This window comes from Pezoporus flaviventris, unplaced genomic scaffold (genome assembly GCF_033815535.1).
Source record: "Pezoporus flaviventris isolate CSIRO_AGI_PZ_B2104156 unplaced genomic scaffold, CSIRO_AGI_Pfla_v1 ptg000143l, whole genome shotgun sequence".
Taxonomy (NCBI): domain Eukaryota; kingdom Metazoa; phylum Chordata; class Aves; order Psittaciformes; family Psittacidae; genus Pezoporus; species Pezoporus flaviventris.
In genome coordinates this window covers 64,350-82,757 of record NW_026892691.1, presented here as the reverse complement: position 1 = coordinate 82,757, position 18,408 = coordinate 64,350, and the positions used below count along the sequence as shown (strand labels likewise).

Below are 18,408 nucleotides of genomic sequence, written 5' to 3'. Positions count from 1 at the left end.
ATTTACAGAGCTTCAGGAATTGGTGTGACACACTGGAATATATCATTTTGTCTGAGTAAGTATAAATGAAGCATTTCTTGCAACTCTGGTGCTACATCTCTGGCGAACACTCTTTCTCCTTTTAGCAACACCCGGAGTTCAAGCCTGGAAAGGACAGGGATTAGTGTCTGAAAACTCAGCTAATAACACTGAGGGAAAGCAATCTGTACACAGGAGTTTATTTAGATGCCCACAAGTTTTATATCATTCCCCTTTATATCTCAGCCCACTGAATCTCTCATCCAACTGAATTACCATTGGGTTTTACAATGTGATATACAAAATGAGCTGACATTATGATTTACAAACATCCTTTGAGTATCATATAAAACACAACTCTTTCCCTTATTATACAATCATTAGGGCAATGCAAATATAGTCAATACATGAGTAACTGAAATTGATGGGGCATTTTAAGAAAATAAATTTACCTTCACCACACAAACCTGTTGGATAAAACAAATCCTGTTTAAAGAATGGGAATGAAGTTGTCCAAATGATTGAAAGGAGTGTTTATATTCTTTTGTCACTGTCCCCTGATAAGAAACATAATAATACTTCATTCAAAAGATGACTAATGTCACTGTATAGTCACACTTCATTCTTGTTAATCAGTTTCACATTTTCCACATGGAAAACTCACAAATGTACTTCCCAAACTGTAGCCACTATACTCATTTCTGTACTTTTCCATATACTCAGTGTGTTTAATTAAATAAATAAAAAGCAAAAAACACTACATGAAAGAGCAGAACAAAACACAAGAGCACATTAAAAAGGTGACATTTAAGCTGCAGATGCCATCATCGGAGAAATATATTCTTGTTCTAACGCCACAAACTTTCTAGCCTCATGGCAAAAATAGGCATTAGCTGAAGAGAATCTAAACTAATCTCAATACAGGGCTAAGAGTTTTAATTTGTATTGCTGTCTAAACTTCGGTACTCCCCAGCACTGCAGGTAAATTTAAAACTAAGTATTTCTGAATGTCAACATGTAACCAGAGAAAACCTGTTTCTGAGCTGTGAATAGGGTAATAAAAGTTATCGAGTGTTAAGGTCTCCTGTCCTGCATGCTGCTGGTGCAGGTGTTTCTGCACTTTTTCATTAGGGCAGCAGTACCTGAGAATGGCAGACATCATTATTACAGTGAACACAAGAGAGGAAAAACAATGAACTCATCAATGATGTTACGACTCAAAGCAAATTTTAACCTACTCAATTTGAATTAGATGACCTTAAGGGTCTCTGCCTGTTTTATCACTGCATAATCTGCAACTCCTCACCCTCTTCTAGCACTTGCAGTTTCTCTTGCAAAAGAGAACACTGACAATGACTGGTGATTCTTTCCTGAACATGTGTTGAATTGGCAGTGGAATCTGGTTTTAGTTCCATTTCTTGTAGGAGTCTTGCTGCTGCTCTGCACATTTGGGAGAAGAAAGTGCCTTTTTTGCCATGAAGTTCATGGCATTGAATTTTATAATTTTTTAAGACAGACTTATTTTGATTACTTCCATTCTGTCCAATCAAATATACCTTTGACTGCTTTAAAAGGTTGGACAGCTGTGAAATATAAGGACTATGCAATCTGACTGTACATACATACATATTTTCATAAATACATCTAACAGGGACCTTGTAACTAAGTATATGATATCATGGGACAAAATCACAACAGGCTGTCTTATTCGTAAAATCTAGATGCAAAGTAAGAAGAGTTGAATTCTAGCATGTTGTCAATATACAAATTAAACCAAAAATACAGCAGTAGTTTAACCATGAAATAATTTAAACATATTTGCAAATTTCTTGACAGAAGAAGTGTGTCATTTACAACACTGAAAACTCTGTAACAACCACTGACTTGTATGCGCTGTACTGTAATCCACCCAGACAAGGGTGGTGAGGATGAGCATAGTGGTGGGTCCCAAAGGCAACTCCCAAACATCTTCCTCATGTGGAGACTTTGGTAACTGTCTGTTGTACAAAACACCAACGCACACAACTTCATTTCGGGTGGTCATCTTCCTCGGTCCCCCTCTTGGCAAAGTCCCATCTGACTATGTCAGTTATTGCTGAGACACTCTAAATCCACAGAGCAGCAGATGTTCCCATTCTGCAAAGACGAACAAGCAGCTGTCAACCACCTTACAGAACAAGTCACAGAGAGCAAAGGGTTGGTGGCACACAGGGATAGATACATCTTGGACACATCCACCACTGAAGCCAATATCCCAAGGTTTTCCTCATTGGTTCCAACAGGGGTGGCTTTTGGAGGAGGCTGACTTTTCTAAATAGCACTGAACTGGTCTGAACTACACATGAACTAGAAACCTGGGTGTGAAAGACTCACTGGTCTCCATAATAAAATACAGCACCACAAAGGCAAGAGATGATTGGATTTTTCTCCCATGTAAGAATGTTAATGGAGAGAGAGAGTTTTCACACAATCCATGGGAAGCTCTCTGCTTGTCTGAAATAAGCAGATCGTTCAGTTCTTCATTTATGGCAGATATGTACAGAGGGAAAAACACCATACAGCTTTGGAGTTTAATCCACTGTTAAATATCTTTCTGCAACATCTAGTAATTTACAAAACTATCTTGTATAATAAGAAAAACACTCCATCAAGCAGCAAGACCCAAATGGGCAAATGTTTTTCTTTTTTCTTTTCTTTTTCTTAAATCCAACAGAAACCAATAGGAAGAACACAGATGAATTGCAGAAAAGCTGCCTTCAATTAATTTAAAGCCCTGAAGAAACAGCTTGATTTCCCACAGGGATCACAAGAACATTTTAGATAACCCAAACCAAAATTTTAATCATTCTGATATTAGCACAGTAGGGTCATCACTGCAGGGAGCAAGGGAGGCAACCTGCACTTCTGCACTAGTCATGGGATTAAATACACCTGCATGAGATCAGGGAGCAGAAACTATGACATCCCCTTCCCACTGCTGCTGGGGGAGAGCCTCCATCTCTGAGCTGCAACGTGATTCTACTTGTGTCCTTCCTGGGGAAACATTAGTTAGTGCTTTTGCCTCTGCTCACCCACTCTGTAATACACATTGTCATAAACATCCACATTAGGTAGGTATTAAAATATTCACCTAGCTTGACACTGGGAATGCCTAAAGGGCTCTCCAACAGAATGTCTGGAAGCTGCACTAGGATATTACACATCAGCGCTCAGTGTTTCCAACAAGCACAGAACTGTTTTGTTTCCACCCTGCACAACACTAAAGGTGTGGAGTTTTCAGTAGGCTTCTGCCCTCGTTTCTCATTTACTTCCCTGAGAGCTGAACGGGAACTTCCAACGGCAGAAAGTGACCCTGATTTGACACAGCAACATACATTTCCATTCCCTTTCTACTTTGCCCATCATACCTTGCATTTGCAGGTCGTACAAGGAGATCCCACCATTGTCCATACAGCACCACTAAGCCTTGTGATCCCATAGTCATCCAGACAGGTTTTCCTGATGTCGTAGGTGATGTTGTCAGCCAGACAGGGGTCACTGACGCAGTGGGGACAGCACTCTCCTTCTGAGATGGCTGTGTATTCGCAGTTGAGCTTTGGGCACAGGAGAGGCCAACAATCCACCTCTCCTTCCTGTAAAAATCGAAGCAAAGCTCATTCAGGTTGTTGCCATTTGTTAGCAACCACAAATTTTTGCATTCCATTTAACAGAAAAGTTTTATTTTCCTGAAACTGGAATAAACTTAATGTATCAGCTCTCAGTTTGGTAGATCAGAGAAATGCCTGTTTGAATACTGAGCTGGAGTTTCCGAAGTGTAGTGACCATCATTTGAGTGGTCTAAACTAAACATCACCACCATCTTCAATGTAGCAGGAAAAACTGAGTTCTTTGGAGTTTTTAAAGGCAGCATTAAATACTGGGTTCCAATATTGCCTGTAAACTATAATTTTTGCAGTGATTGCCTTGTGGACTCATGCACTCTCTCTAACCCTGGCCACATGAGCATCTCTGCAGGATCACAGCAACTGTTTAAACACAAAAGTGGCACTGTAGATAGATGGAGGTTGGTACATTTGAGAAGCACTAAACATCCATCTAACTAGCAACAGCTGAAATTGATTTTACTGTCAACTCCTAAAGGAATAGTTAAAGCCATACCAGTTCTGTTCCACTGAGTATGTTATTATTTAGCTTTGTAAAAAAACAATCAACCCAAACTGTTTAGTAGGTAGAAACCTGGAGAAGAGACAGTCATCAGGTCACTTGTGTGGAGAATTGCTCTGTCTAAAATTAACCTGCAAAGGCCTGTAATAACTTGCATTATGCTTCAGATGCATTCAGTGCATCAGCAAGTGCTTCATAAAGCACGTCAGCTACTGGTAAGATCACATACAGAACCTTACATGTAGGTAAGGGCATTTAGGGCATTGTTGTCTTTTAGTTCTGTATGTTAACCCAATCATAAAATGAAGCAAAGAACTGCTAGCCACAAACTCAGTATCCCATGTCAATTGAGTATTTGCCATTGCTGCTGGCTGCAAATGTTTCTTCGCTGTTCTGCAAACATAAATAAAAATCTTAGGTGAATACAACGCTTACTGCTGTACATCACAGATAATTATCTCTTCACAGTAACTTAGCTTTGAAAGTAATTTGTTTCCTGATGCTCAGACACCTCTTGATTAATATCATATATAAAGATTATGTTATATAGACAGATATAAATGGAAAACTTGATAATTTTAATGAAGTTCACTGCTGCACTAATTAGTATATCTGTGCAAAACTTCAAGCTTTACGGAAATAATCTCCAGCGCCTAATGAGAAAATAGATGTTCTTTATTTTGCATGTTTGTCTAGGAATTCCAGTTTTCTTTACCCTTCTACATTTGGTTAATTTTTGCTAATTCATCACATGGTACTGGTTGGCACTCCATTCTTCCAACATTTGCTGATACAAAAAAGAACTGCACTGTGCATTTTGCTGTCACCAGCTGATGCAATTCAAACTGAAACTCCTCCAGCCAAATCCATCACGTGTGGAAAAAAAATATTTTAAAAGCCATTTGAAGATCAGACACCCTTATAGAAGCTCTCAAAAGCAGACTAATGCTTTAATACAGTGTCAGGGTGTCCAACCTTTTGTCAAGCTTGTATTTTGGTCATTAGAGCTACTTATTCAGCAGTAGAAGGAAAACTGATTGTTCAGCTTTCATTTCTCTCGAAGTGCATCATCATCATTCCCAGTCTTAAAAGCAGGTGAAGAGGACCCCTGAACCTGCTTCCAGGTTCGCTTCACTAAACATCATAACCTCTGTTACTGTTGCCCCCTTTGGAAATGCTTCGCTCGTACCAGGCATCGGCACTGCTGGCAGCTGTAGGTCCAGTTGTCCCCACTGCGGTAGAGCTTGTGCCCCGTCTGGTCGAGGCACTGGCTGGTGACGCGGGTGTCACACTCTGGGCAGCAGAAGAGATCAGCGCTGGGGTTCCTGCAGTCACAGGCTGTCCGCCGGCAGAAAATCCTCCCGTCCTGCAAGGACACATTGCCCTGAGGTCAGCCACACACTGCAGACAGCAAGCTGGGTACAGTACATGTATGTGCATCAAAGGGCCAAGCAGCAAACTGGGTAAGGTACAGATATGTGCATCGAGAGACACTAAGTTCTTAATGTATTTGATGTTGCCACCACTAATGGTGGATCCTGCCAATTATGAGTAATACCTCAGATACCAGTATTGTTCCAGTGTCTACTGGATCCACCCCTGTCTGAGAATACTGTGTTCCTGTCTCCAGCTAATGAATTTAAAAGAAAACAGTATCTCAGAAGAAATACAGTGAAACGATTTACATCTATGAACTCTTAAAATAGTTGCCACTCTTAATACATATAGTATTTGTTTAGCAGCATTTTGACTGAAAGTATCAGTGTGAAGAAAATAACTTAATTACTCAAGTCCTGAAAGTGGTCCCTTTACCTTCACAGGAGCACAGTATAGCAAAATCACAGTAGCATTAATCATAGAATTATAGAATAGTTAGGGTTGGTGTCCTGGGTTCAGCAGCAGCAGTCATGTTTTTTCCTTTGTGGTAGCTGGTGCAGTGCTGTGTTTTGACTTCCAGCCTGAGAACAGTGTTGGTGAAGCCGATGTTTTCAGTTGTTGCTAAGTGATGTTTACCCTGACCAAGGACTTTGTGAGGCTCATGCTCTGCCAGGGAGGAAGCAGAGATGGGGCGCCTGACCCGGGCTAGCCAGGGAGGTATTCCATACCACAGCATGTCATGCCCGGGGTGGGGGGTGACTGGGAGTTACCCGGAAGGACACGGGCTTCCGGGTGGGACTCGTTTCTTGGCCAGTGGTATCGTATTCTCTTCCCTTGTTATTTTCCCTTATCATTGTTGTAGTTGATAGTAACAGTGGTGATTTGTGTTGTACGTTGGTTGCTGGACTGTTCTTGTCTCAACCCGTAGGAGTTGCACTCTCTCGATCCTCCTTCCCGTTCCTTCGGGAGCGGGGAAGGGGAGAGCCCCGGTGGGGGGGGGGGACACGGACCTCGATTGTTGTCAGCTCAGCCCCACTCACTGGGAGTGAGTGAACAAGTTACCTGACTGGGTTTAAACCACGACAGTTGGAAAGGACCTTAAGATCATCTAGTTCCAACCCCCCTGCCCTTCATTGCTCTGAATTTACCACTGGTTCTGCTCTAAATCTGGATCTACACTATACCAGCTTAAAGCTAAATAGTCTTATCATCCATACAATTCAGTTCATGTATTAAAAAAGGCCTGTATTCCACAGGCTCTCCAAAATACGATTTTGCTAAATATTTGCTTACGGTATTGGATGGCCCATTTGGTTAAAGACCATTAAATGGAACTGTTTGAGAAAAACAGAAGAATTGTCCTGGGTTCAGCAGTAGCAGTCATGTTTTTTCCTTTGTGTTAACTGGTGCAGTGCTGTGTTTTGACTTCTAGTTTGAGAACAGTGTTGGTGAAGCCGATGTTGTCGGTTGTTGCTAAGTGATGTTTACCCTGACCAAGGACTCTGTGAGGCTCATGCTCTGCCAGGGAGGAGGGGAGGCTGTGAGGAAGCAGAGACGGGGCGCCTGACCCGGGCTAGCCGGGGAGGTATTCCATACCACAGCACGTCATGCCCGGGGTGGGGGGTAACTGGGAGTTACCCGGAAGGACATGGGCTTCCGGGTGGAACTCGTTTTCTTGGCCGGTGGTATCGTATTCTCTTCCCTTGTTATTTTCCCTTATCACTGTTTTAGCTGATAGTAGCGGTGGTGATTTGTTGCTGGACTGTTCTTGTCTCAACCCGTAGGAGTTGCACTCTCTCGATCCTCCTCCCCGTTCCTCCGGGAGCGGGGAAGGGGAGAGCCCCGGTGCGGGTGGGGGAGACGGACACGGACCTTGATTGTTGTCAGCTCGGCACCACTCACTGGAAGTGAGCGAACGAGTTACCTGACTGGGTTTAAACCACGACAGCACATAAAGAGAAAATGATATATTTTCTTTGCATCACAGAAAAACAAATTGATTCTAATTCTAGTTATGAAAATTGGATGGACTATTGTGTTTGAAATTACACCTCTTACTGTAAGTGAGCCAACAGACTAAAGTGCCACACATAGGCTGGGAACTGAAATCACACTTCGTTAGGAGATTACTGAACAGTTGTGACATGAGCTTCTTTTGCATTCAGTGCTTGGTACTGGATTAGTCCTTACTCAAGCAAAGCATCCCCTGCAGCCAATTGGAAGGGAGAGCTGTAAAAGAAATGAAGCTATATTCTGCTCTGGATCCCAACTGTACAATTCCTAAAGCAACTTCACAACATTGCAGTTTTTCCACATTCTCATCCAAACCTTGTCCTGAATCTGAACTAAGAAGGAAAAAAGTTTTCCATTCCACGAAATAAAGAGGTATCTATTAAAGGGGAATTTACTTCCCCTGTTCCTTTCAAAAAGTGATTACTAAAAAGAGTGACAGCAGCCCAGGATGTCTTTTCCACAGGCAGATAAAATAATCATAACCACAGCATGCAGCAGGTGTGACTGTTTTGGTTATGGTTTCATGTAGGAATCTGCATTTGGCTCTTGGATTTCAGGAAAGTCAGTCTTCGTCACAATGCAACATATATAAAACCAGCAACAGGGAATCACAACACCCATGTCAGTCAGTGCCACTGCTGCATTTACTCATAGTTTTGAATTGATTAGAATATTAATTTCTGTTGTAAGAATAAATAAAGTTATTTTTATAATTTCTTGCTTCTTATAGCAGGGAAAGCTGAAGAGAACACAGAATTATGGAAATGTAGAAAACATGCGGGGTTAACATGGATCTGAACTGTTTTGCCAACCACAGAGCATAGGACTAGGTTGCCCTATAGTCTTTTTTCTGTTCTGTATCAAATTAAGATATCTAAGGATTCTGTACTTGTGGCTAGTTAGCTACTTTAGCAAAGGAATAAACCAGCTTTAATTTCTTGCTCAGCAGCATGAGTGAACCATAAGGAAAACCAGAAGTGGCCTGTTTCACCAAACACAGGTCCAGATGCAATGCTGTGAATAAACCTTCCCACAAAAGCCAAGGAAAGAATCACCCTCCCCTTTCAGCAAGTGGCCAAAGAAGAGAGCCCAAAGCTTTCCCTGATAGAGAGTGATGACTAAACCTCCATTCCTGAAGGTGGGAAAGCGCAAGCATCTTCACCCTGTCCTGAGGGTGGGCATCAAACAGAAGCTCAGCACGCAGCCTTGCTGCCAGGATAACCAGCTCCAGGCGTGTGGGGCTGTGCCAGGCATCTAGGCAACCCTGTGCCCTCAACAATGGCAGTCCCTCTTGTCTCCACAATGGAGTGCTGATTAACAACAGCTAACAACAACCTGTGTGCTTTGCTCCAATTCTGTTTCCAAGCTTTCAGAGTTTTCAAATTCCCCTTTCAGCTGGTGACAGCATTGGTAGTTCTGTGCTTCTCTGAGCTCCTGTGCCCTTACCTCCTGGGAGCAGCTAACCTTTTATGTTGCCTTTACTCTCTGTATTTCAGAACACTGACAAAGCCCAGTGATTTTGCCAGAAACCTTTTGGTAATCATAATACACTGCTACTCTCTTTATTCTTTAAGCATCTGTGTTTTATCTACAACCCCATTAGTTCCATGCCTTTAAAAAACATTTTTATCTCTATACCACACTGACACAAAGACTCTTAAGCTATGTCTCATCTTTGCAGCTCCATAGTAGCATTGAGAAATATAGAGAAAATTGAGAAATATATAGAAAGCAACTTTCTTTTGGTGGGTAATAACATGAAGCATCTTACTAGCACCTCTCTTTCCCCACCTTCCTCACTGAATCAGTTCTACATGTGTCATAAGCATCAGCGGCATGATCACAAAATTATTCTTACCAAAGGAAAAACTGACACACAGGCAATTGCTGTAAAATGTGACTAGAATTTCTATGGAGCCTCAAGGCCAGTCCAGACAGAAATCAGACCCTGTAGAAACCAAATCCCCAAACTCTTCTTGCCCTTGGGAATATACATCTCCTTGGCACATCTTCCCATTCCCAGCTGTCTGCTTTTCCCCAGGCTCAATTTTTATGAATCTTAAATTTGACTGTGTATTGAATCTACAGGAGTTCAGGCAGATGCCTGTAGAAGAGACATCAAATATATTTAAGGTACAATATTAATTCATAGTTTTTAGAACTTATGGTTTTGTAATATTCATAATCACTCAGATGAACAAGGATGGTTTGAAGAGACTGGGTCTGATATAAACTGAAATAATCTCCTGTTCAGCAATGAAACTGCTTCATTATAAAATTTACCACATTCCATGGTATACTACTCCACAAATAACTTTAATGAACTTCACAGTTAAGTAAGGTATTTAATTATCTTTGCACCAGAGTCCAAGTTAAAACATTTTCAAGATGGGATCTATACGTTTCAGCCAATGCCCAAAATATATCTATCTGACTTCTCCAAAAATAACCATACCAAAAGAAGAGACAAAAGAAAACACATCATGTTAAATCTAAAATGTTGGTTTGTCTCCTAGATAAAACAAGTGAGTAGAATCATTTAAAATTTTGAGTCAGAAGTATAATGAATGATCAGGGCTGGAGGACATGCTGAGAGAGCCTGGAGCAGAGAAGGCTCCAGGGACACCTTAGAGCAGCTTCCAGTGCCTAAAGGGGTCAACAAGAAAGCTGGAGGGGGCTTTGGACAACGGCCAGCAGGGACAGGATAAGGCTTTAACTTGACAGAGGGGAGACTGAGATGAGATCTTAGGCAGAAGTTCTTCCCTGTGAGGGTGCTGAGGCACTGGCACAGGTTGCCCAGAGAAGCTGTGGCTGCCCCATCCCTGGCAGTGCTCAAGGACAGGTTGGATGGGGCTTGGAGCAACCTGGTCTAGTGGAAGGTGTCCCTGCCCATGACAGGGGCTTGGAACTGGATGAGCTTTAAGGCCCCTTCCAGCCCAAAGGGATGGAAGTCTGGGAGACAATGATTCTATGACTTCAGCTTCTGAAGGGAGGAATTTTAGGATCTGGAGGCTACTTGAAGTAAAAAATATAATAACTAACAAGAACATGTTCCCTTTGGAGCCCAGTGTACTTTCAGGTTCTATCCACCCTAAAGTCTTAACTTTCCCTTCTGACATACTATTGCAATACAGAAATGATAAAGCCTTCAGTTTCTCGCACCTTCAAAACAACTCGTCTCCCTTGTTCCCCTCAAACTCTCTAACGCTTCTGTGGCTCATCAGCATGTAGACATAGTGACTGATAAGCCAGTTCTCATGCTCTGTGTTCAGCTTCTCACAGTGGCCAAAATCTCATTTTATTTACACTTATGAACAGGCCAGTAGAGCTCTGCTGTGGCTAAGGACAGCTTTACCAGTGCTATGAATGTGCTAGATCAAAGTGGTCATAAATGACCAACTACTTCTCAGATCGGTACATTCCTAAAATCCTTCTAATTTCAATGAGACCATTGCTCTTTTAACTAGTGAGAATGAGGAAAGCAGAGACAAATGTTCTTTTAACTTTGTTATTCAGAAAAAGCCTGGTAATTTCCAGTGGGAAAAACAAGAAACCTGATCTCAGCGTTAACTCTAAGGTAGATCTACACATACTATGCCTGACTTCTCCAAAAATGCAGAGAGCTGCACTGATGAAGTGGGAGAGCCAAGCTGGGATGAAGAGGAGGAAGCTGCCTTCACCCTTCTTCCCTTCAGAAAATTAAGTGCCTGCTGCTAGGTCCTCTAAGCTTTGGCTCATACTCAGGCCCTGCTTCTCACCCAGTTAATTCACATGCACTCCAAGTAAAGGAAAACACCACCAACAGGAAGATGGCTTGTCCTGAGAGATGCATGCTCATGTGAAAGAGAAACTGAAAACAGTTTCCAACATCTCCAGTAAGCATGCTGATCACCTGCACGTCATGCTAAAGGGTAATGCAAGAGCCTCATCAAGACATGGCCCACTGAGTGCCATGGTAGAAGCTCAGCAGGGTTAGCCATTATTCAGATGGGTCTGTGGTTGTGCAAAATAAAAGATGACTTCCCAGGAGAATTGCACCAGTGCCACAGCAGAGCTCACCATTTCCCTCAGTGCCTTGGCTTTAGGCTAGTGTTTTGCCAACACCATTAGCGCTGCACTATTGGGTTTCTGACAGGAGCACAGAGAATTAAAGGCTTCCTGAACCCTAGACCATCTGGATCTCACCTTGCAGGAGCAAACGGAGCATCTGTCCTCCCGCAGCGTCCACACTTGCCCATTCCGCTTGAAGCCGCCTTCATGGGGACAGTCTCCAGTGCAGGATGGTCCGGTCGGACAAAGGCAATCAAAGCCTCCTGCCAGGTTCACACAGGCCGAGTCGTTCCAGCATGTGTGGGTCTTTAAGGCACACTCATCGATATCTGCAAAACAGCACATTTACAGTGCTTTGGGCATGTTTTTCAAAGGGCAGATTTCATTTCCATATTAAGTAATTACAGCTCATCTGCCTTGCTGCTGGAAGACGGTGCCTTCCTTCTCATTCCTTCCATATTTACTTGCTCGACATTAAACACTGGGTTTGTTTGGGTGGTTTTTAAGTTTATTTGTCAGTGTTTGTTTTGATTCCACCAAGAATTCTTAACCTGTCTCCAGCAGCTTAACTTTAAATGCTGAGTCTGACGTACCCAGTGGAACCGCGTATCAAAGATGAATTTGAACCTTCAGACAAGGGTGTACAATGATTTCCCAGTGACTAGAAACTAAAGAACAATCAGAGTGACTTTCTGTCAACTAGAACTCTCTCTGTTCTGGATTTCACATCAAAATACAAGTGCACTATTCTATTCTTCATAAATTCCTAGCATGATTAACATTTCCCATACTAAAAGCAGTCAATTGCATCCTTTTCTCCTTGCTGGAAGGTATGTGAATTAAAAAAATACATTAATAAATAAACAAAAATAAAAAAAAAAGGAAATAAAACAGAGGCATCTTATACAGGAAAAGGTCTTAGAACAAAGCAAACCAGGAAAAGTATGATTTAGCAATGACATAAAGAAGTAAGAAAAGAATATCATTATACACTAGAGAAAAGTGAATTACAGTACCCATTAAAACTTCTTTTGGAGGGTAAAATATAATTATTCAATGTGAATTTACCTAGGGAGCTAAGGCAGCGCTCTTTTTCTAGCAGTGAAAGGCATGCGATTGTTAAGCACATTGTTAAAATCAGGTGTTTATTTCAGAAAATAACTTTGAACAGTTCGTGAACAATATATTGACAGATTGCCCAGTAAACTGGTGGGTGTCTTTTGTTCCAACACCAACAGTTAAAACTGTACCAATAGCAGCAGGAAGGCTGAAGAGGAAAATCTTTTAGAAGTAGGTGATGGTTTCTACCATGAAAATTGCAGAATTCTATTCTATGAATTCAGAAATTACAAGGAAAAGCCACCACACTTACCATTTAAAATGAATTTATTGCTAGTGTGAAATTTATAAATGGTCAATAATATCCAGAAATACTTATAATTCCTCTCTAAAAAAGCAAATTTAAAAATTCAATAGAATTTACAAAGAAAAATGTCCTCAAGTCCAATTTAGGTGGGATGTGATGATCAGTTGCCCTACTTTTTTGGGTAAGTAAGTGCTGTGAGCTCATGAGTCATCTCCTCAGAAAGCCAGAACTTAAAAAAGACATTAACAGTTCACTCCATCTGCTGAAGGAAACTCTCTACAACAATCAAACCACAAAATTACCTCTGACCTTTTTAGCAGAATCCCTGATTTCAATTTGTAAATAGTCAAGGAACAAGTGGCAATATGGTAGTGCCCTTGCATTTGATAGGATAAAAACTCAGCCTCCACAGAGCTTCACTCCTGAGCTAACCAAAGGGCCAGTCCTTTGCCTTAATGTTGCCAGTGGCCTGACAGCATCATTCAATTGCTTCTTCTCTCAGACTTCCTTGAAAATGGTGTACTTTGCTGCCCTGACAGTCTTAATTGCCAAAAAAGATCATTGCTACTCTAATGCCTGGCTTAGCACTACCGAGTATTTGAAAGGTCCACTATCTGTGGTGTAAAAGGTGCTACACTAGCAGAAATTAAAACTTGCAGCTCATTGTTTAACAAGTGCCAGAGTATCACAGGAGGTAAAAACCATGAAGAGTGAAATGAAGAGAGCTATGAATGAACTGGTATGAAATTAATTATATGCAAACAGCTACTGAAAGGCTTGAAATATTCTTTAAAATATCCCATTTTCCTTTCAATAAACTTTGAATAGTATTTTACATTGAAGACAAAAGTATAAATGAAGCATTCACTTTGGTGATTTCTACAAGCATCATCATTCCCACCATATTAAATGCTGCTTGAACAGAGTGTGTATATATATATATGTATGTATGTATATATATATATACACACATAGGATGTAGTAGGATCACAGTGCACATTAGAAGGGTAGCTTTCACATTTCAAAACTAAAAAGGATTTCACAGATGAATACAAAGCCATATTGCCTACAGAGTTCTATGTAATTGCTCTACTTATGACGCAGAAATCTAATTCTGCTTTCATGTAATTTAACAGATTTATGGAAAGCCAGATGTTAGCAATTACAGAAACTAACATTATTCATATTCTCAGTACTACAGAGCTGTTCACATTGGACAAAGCCAACTTAATTTGTTCTACATATCCAAAAGGGAAGAACACCCTGTTCTCTGTTTAGCATGCACAAAAAGGATGCCTCATGAAGAGTGGCCCAAACAGGTAAGTAGGACATTCTTGACAAAGAAGCCAATCAAGCAAAGCCAAGTAACAGTGTGAACATCAATTTCTAGTTGCTGCTCAGTTTGTTCCTTTTTTTTTTTTTTTAATGTTCTTGATGCAAATGATGGTTTCTTATTATTTTATGGCATTTATTATTTAAGTTTCGGTCATCAAATATAAAAGTCTGAGACACTGTATTCATTTCCCGCTGAACTTTTAATAGAGCTCATTTCTGAGAACATCCCTTTGGCAGTTTCTTCTTGTCACTGATTCCATTTCTAAAAGTCATAACAAACAGCCAATATTCCCAGTCATGAGGAAATGAAGTTCCAAGTGTAATATGTTCTTGTTCCTTTCAGTCTTTCAGCCTCAAATCAGATTGGGTGGAAGGAGGAGGAAGTGGGGAAGGAAAAAACCCAGACAAATTCTCCTCTATTGTTAGCTCCCAGTTAGCTTACGATAGTATTTCAGTTTAATGGAGATCAAATGGATTTGCTCAGATCAACATGAGATCAGCACGGAGACAGCTGTGCAAAACATGGAAGAAAACACTCCTATTTAATTTGAAATTTCTCTTAACGACCAGAATCAATATGTCTGCTCAGCTGTTGAAAAACTAGTCTAGTTGAAAACTCTGAAAATGTCCAAACCAATGTATTCTAATTAATATGAAAACTCAATGACAATACTCTTGCATATAGATTATTTTTCTACTATTCAAATCCTTGCTCAGCTCAAGTTCCTCACTTTCCCCTCAGGTTTCATTTGCTTTTCCACAACTGCTCTCAGAAGATGCGGGCCCAAAACTGAAACATTTAATAATGGGCAAGGCAAAATTGTACACAAATCTTGTTTCCCAATATAACAACACTAGGTAGGAAGATGAAATATTCATTTATAAATCAAGCAACTTCAAAGAACAATGGTCAAGTGTATACGTGAAATAGCAGGGGACTACATAGTCTTTCCCTATATACAGCACAAAACAACATATCTTCTCTTGAGTTTGGGGGGTATATGTAAATTCTTTCATCAAAACAATCTCATCTTCACAGGTAGAATAGGACTTTGCACTCTTATTCATTATATTGAGATAATCTATGGCAAAAGCTATTAATTAACTGAAGGAAAGGTGGCAAAGCTTTACTTTCCCACTCCATATAGTTCCTTTTCTAGGAAAAGTGAGGATATACTGGAAATTACCATAATCAGAAACTTGCTTGCATGCCAGCTCTATGCTATTTTCTATCAACAACGCATAGCCAACAGCAAAGCGATCGTCGGTGAGAGATGCCACCTCAAACGTTGCACAGGGCTATCATAAAACCTCATTCTTTTACATTCCCAACCTGTGCTGCTTCAAACAAATGTATGGCAACATGTAACTGGCCATATGTATTTTAGCCCCAGTGCAACTAGTCTCATTTTGTGTATGGGAAAAGAAAGAAAACAAACCACCTGAGATGTGCTCTTTTCTCAATATACTCTCAAAGCACATTAAGACAGCCTGGTAACACAGGCAGACAAGAAGTCAGGATCAAAATGGAATCCCCAGAGATAATCCCCAGAGATGCAATTTCCTTTTCCACTCTTTTTGGCTGTAACAAGAAGTAATTTGCCTCAGATACCATGAGGGGTCCCATGGCCACTGTGTGTGAATGGGGTAGGAGACAAGCATGACTGTACATATCAACACAAGTTCATTAACTCAGTTTCACTGGAATTTCAAACAAATCACTACCTTCACTGCTTAGTTTTCAAGGCTATTCAGGTTTTAATGGTATTATTTTTCTACAGCACCTTAATAAATGTGTGCAAGCAAGTCATGCACTGTGGTGCTCTGTAATACTCTGATAAGCTGTTGCAGAAGAAAGAATCCTACTAATGTGCTAATTTTAACTGTTCTGGTATATTAAACCATTACAGTATAATGTTAATGTGAAAAATGTATGCTGGGCTCCCAAGTCAATGTATATACAAGTTCACTAAATGCTGTTTTGATAAATCATTTTTCACAGGCAACTTGGCACTTAATGTATTTACCTTGTTTCTAAATTGAAGTTATTTGGAGTCATCATGAAGAAAAGGAAAATTTCTAAACAGACTCACTTTTACTTAGAAAATATTTTATGATAGTACTTCCATGCTACAGAGGCATAATGGTCTATTAAAGAGCACTGCGCAGTAAATTAGATTCTGAATATAGGATTTACCGATGCTTTCTAGAAATATAGGAATGACTAAACAGAATTACCTGGAAGACATGTAATGCACTTTTCTCTAAGAAGACAAGAATCAGAATTTACCAAATAAAATAAGAAAGAGAATTTTACTGTGCAGGATAAAACCCACAGACACAGACTCTCATATTAGGAGCTTTAAGAAATTCTATGAGCAGAACAGAACCAAGTCATAAACCAGCAGGTGCTAGAGTTGGTCTGGGGATACTCTGATGCAAACAACAGAAAAGCATTTTTCAGGCACATAGGAAGATTTTCGAAGAATGGGTCTAGCTTTTTGATTTACATAGAAAAGGGGCACAATAAACTAAGAACAAGCCTCCTTTTCTTGTACTTTCTAATCTAGGTAACAGTCAATATTGCAGCATACTATGGAATATATGAAAGCTTCAGGAGTTGATTTTAAATCCATTCAGACTTGAGCCTCAAGCACGGCTGCTTTTCTTTCACAGGCTACTGAGTCACACCATCATCCAGGCTCTCTCTTCCCCGCAAGAGCTACTCTAACAGTGAGATCTGGCTACAACCTTGCAGGACAAAATACACGGTGTATTTTGTCTCTCCCACAAACACCTCCACGGGAGCTCAGAACCAAGGCATATTTATGATTGTATTGCTGTTGCTTTATGCTGTACCTTGTGATACTGAAATCTGTATTGTTTCTCATTTATATATGGATCCTGTAATTATTCAGCCTTTGTCTAGTATTGAAAAACTTCCTGATGACCTCTTTCCTGAAATAGAGCGATTGATCACACTGAAGTTGTCTTGACTCCGTTTCTTAATAATGATTCAAGAAACACTCATGTGCTTTGGGGGATCATTATTTAGATTTAATAAAGGGGTTTTGGGGAACAACTATTGCCTTGAATCAGACATTGATCACTGCTAGGCAATTAGATGCTTCTCAAACAACTTCTCCTGCCAAACCTAGTGACTATTACAATCCCCAGGAAGACTGGAAACCCCTTTTTGCAAAGATTCAGGAAGCTATTTCTAACGTTGACCCAAATTTTCCTATTCCAGGAAGAACAGCAGCTGTAACTTACGAATTGCATAATATTCAGGAGGACAATATCCAGAAAGCCAAAGGATTGCTTTGGTGGCATGCTTTGACTTGGGGTGAATCTGTCGAGGCAGAATACATTGCTAAATTGCAAACGTGGCTGTTGGCTCTGCCAGCATATTGTGGTAAAGATGCCCCAACCATTGAAGCAATCACTAGGAGCATTAGGGTGGCACCTGCAAGCAGAGCAGGTCTTTCAAGACCTAGAAGGGAGGCTCAAAAAGAGGGAACAAATAAACCATCTTATAGAAGAAAGATCGCTAGAACTAAAACAACGTGTTAATTCTAAGAAAAGGTGTATCTTGGCTGTGGGTTTCGGTGGGAGGAGCTAAATTTCCTTACAAAACTGGCACTGATTCTTAACAGAAAAGAAAAAGACAACAACTGACAGGGACTGCTGCCTTGGGTGTTTTTCCTTCTGTGCCTTCAAGTCACAATGCAGAGACTCAGAAACATGGAACATAATGAAAAATATGGAATTGGGAATTCCGCACTCCAGGGTTTGGACAGCTCTGTACAGACTGGAAGTGTTTCACTTAAAGACAGGGAGAAATTACGAAGCATAATTTAATTTGCTTTTATTTTTCTGCTGTAGGTAGAAGTGAGCTTTGTGGGACATTATTAACTTCCCAGAATACAGCGTTTCTTTGCCAGTTTTTCCCTTCTTTTGGTCCTGATAATCTTAAAGGTTATCACTGAAAATTCAGTGGTGAGGGTTTATTCAATGATTATCTTACGGGGCAGCAATATTTGGCAACACGTACTTAGTGCTGGGAAAAAACAGTGTATGCCAGC

At 40.6% G+C, this 18,408-nt stretch overlaps 1 protein-coding gene across 1 annotated transcript in view; it reads right to left on the bottom strand.

Annotated features, from left to right (window-relative positions):
* Positions 1-202: 202 nt before the first annotated feature.
* Positions 203-18,408, bottom strand: part of LOC133282832 (protein kinase C-binding protein NELL1-like) — a 74,028-nt gene continuing 55,822 nt past the window's right edge. Inside the window, exons 4-7 of the mRNA XM_061479160.1 lie at positions 11,758-11,951; positions 5,372-5,548; positions 3,426-3,650; positions 203-2,154 (exon numbers count right to left, since the gene is read on the bottom strand). Of these exons, the coding sequence (XP_061335144.1) occupies positions 2,104-2,154; positions 3,426-3,650; positions 5,372-5,548; positions 11,758-11,951 (647 nt within the window). The 3' untranslated portion in view covers positions 203-2,103. The remainder of the gene's footprint in view (positions 2,155-3,425; positions 3,651-5,371; positions 5,549-11,757; positions 11,952-18,408) is intronic.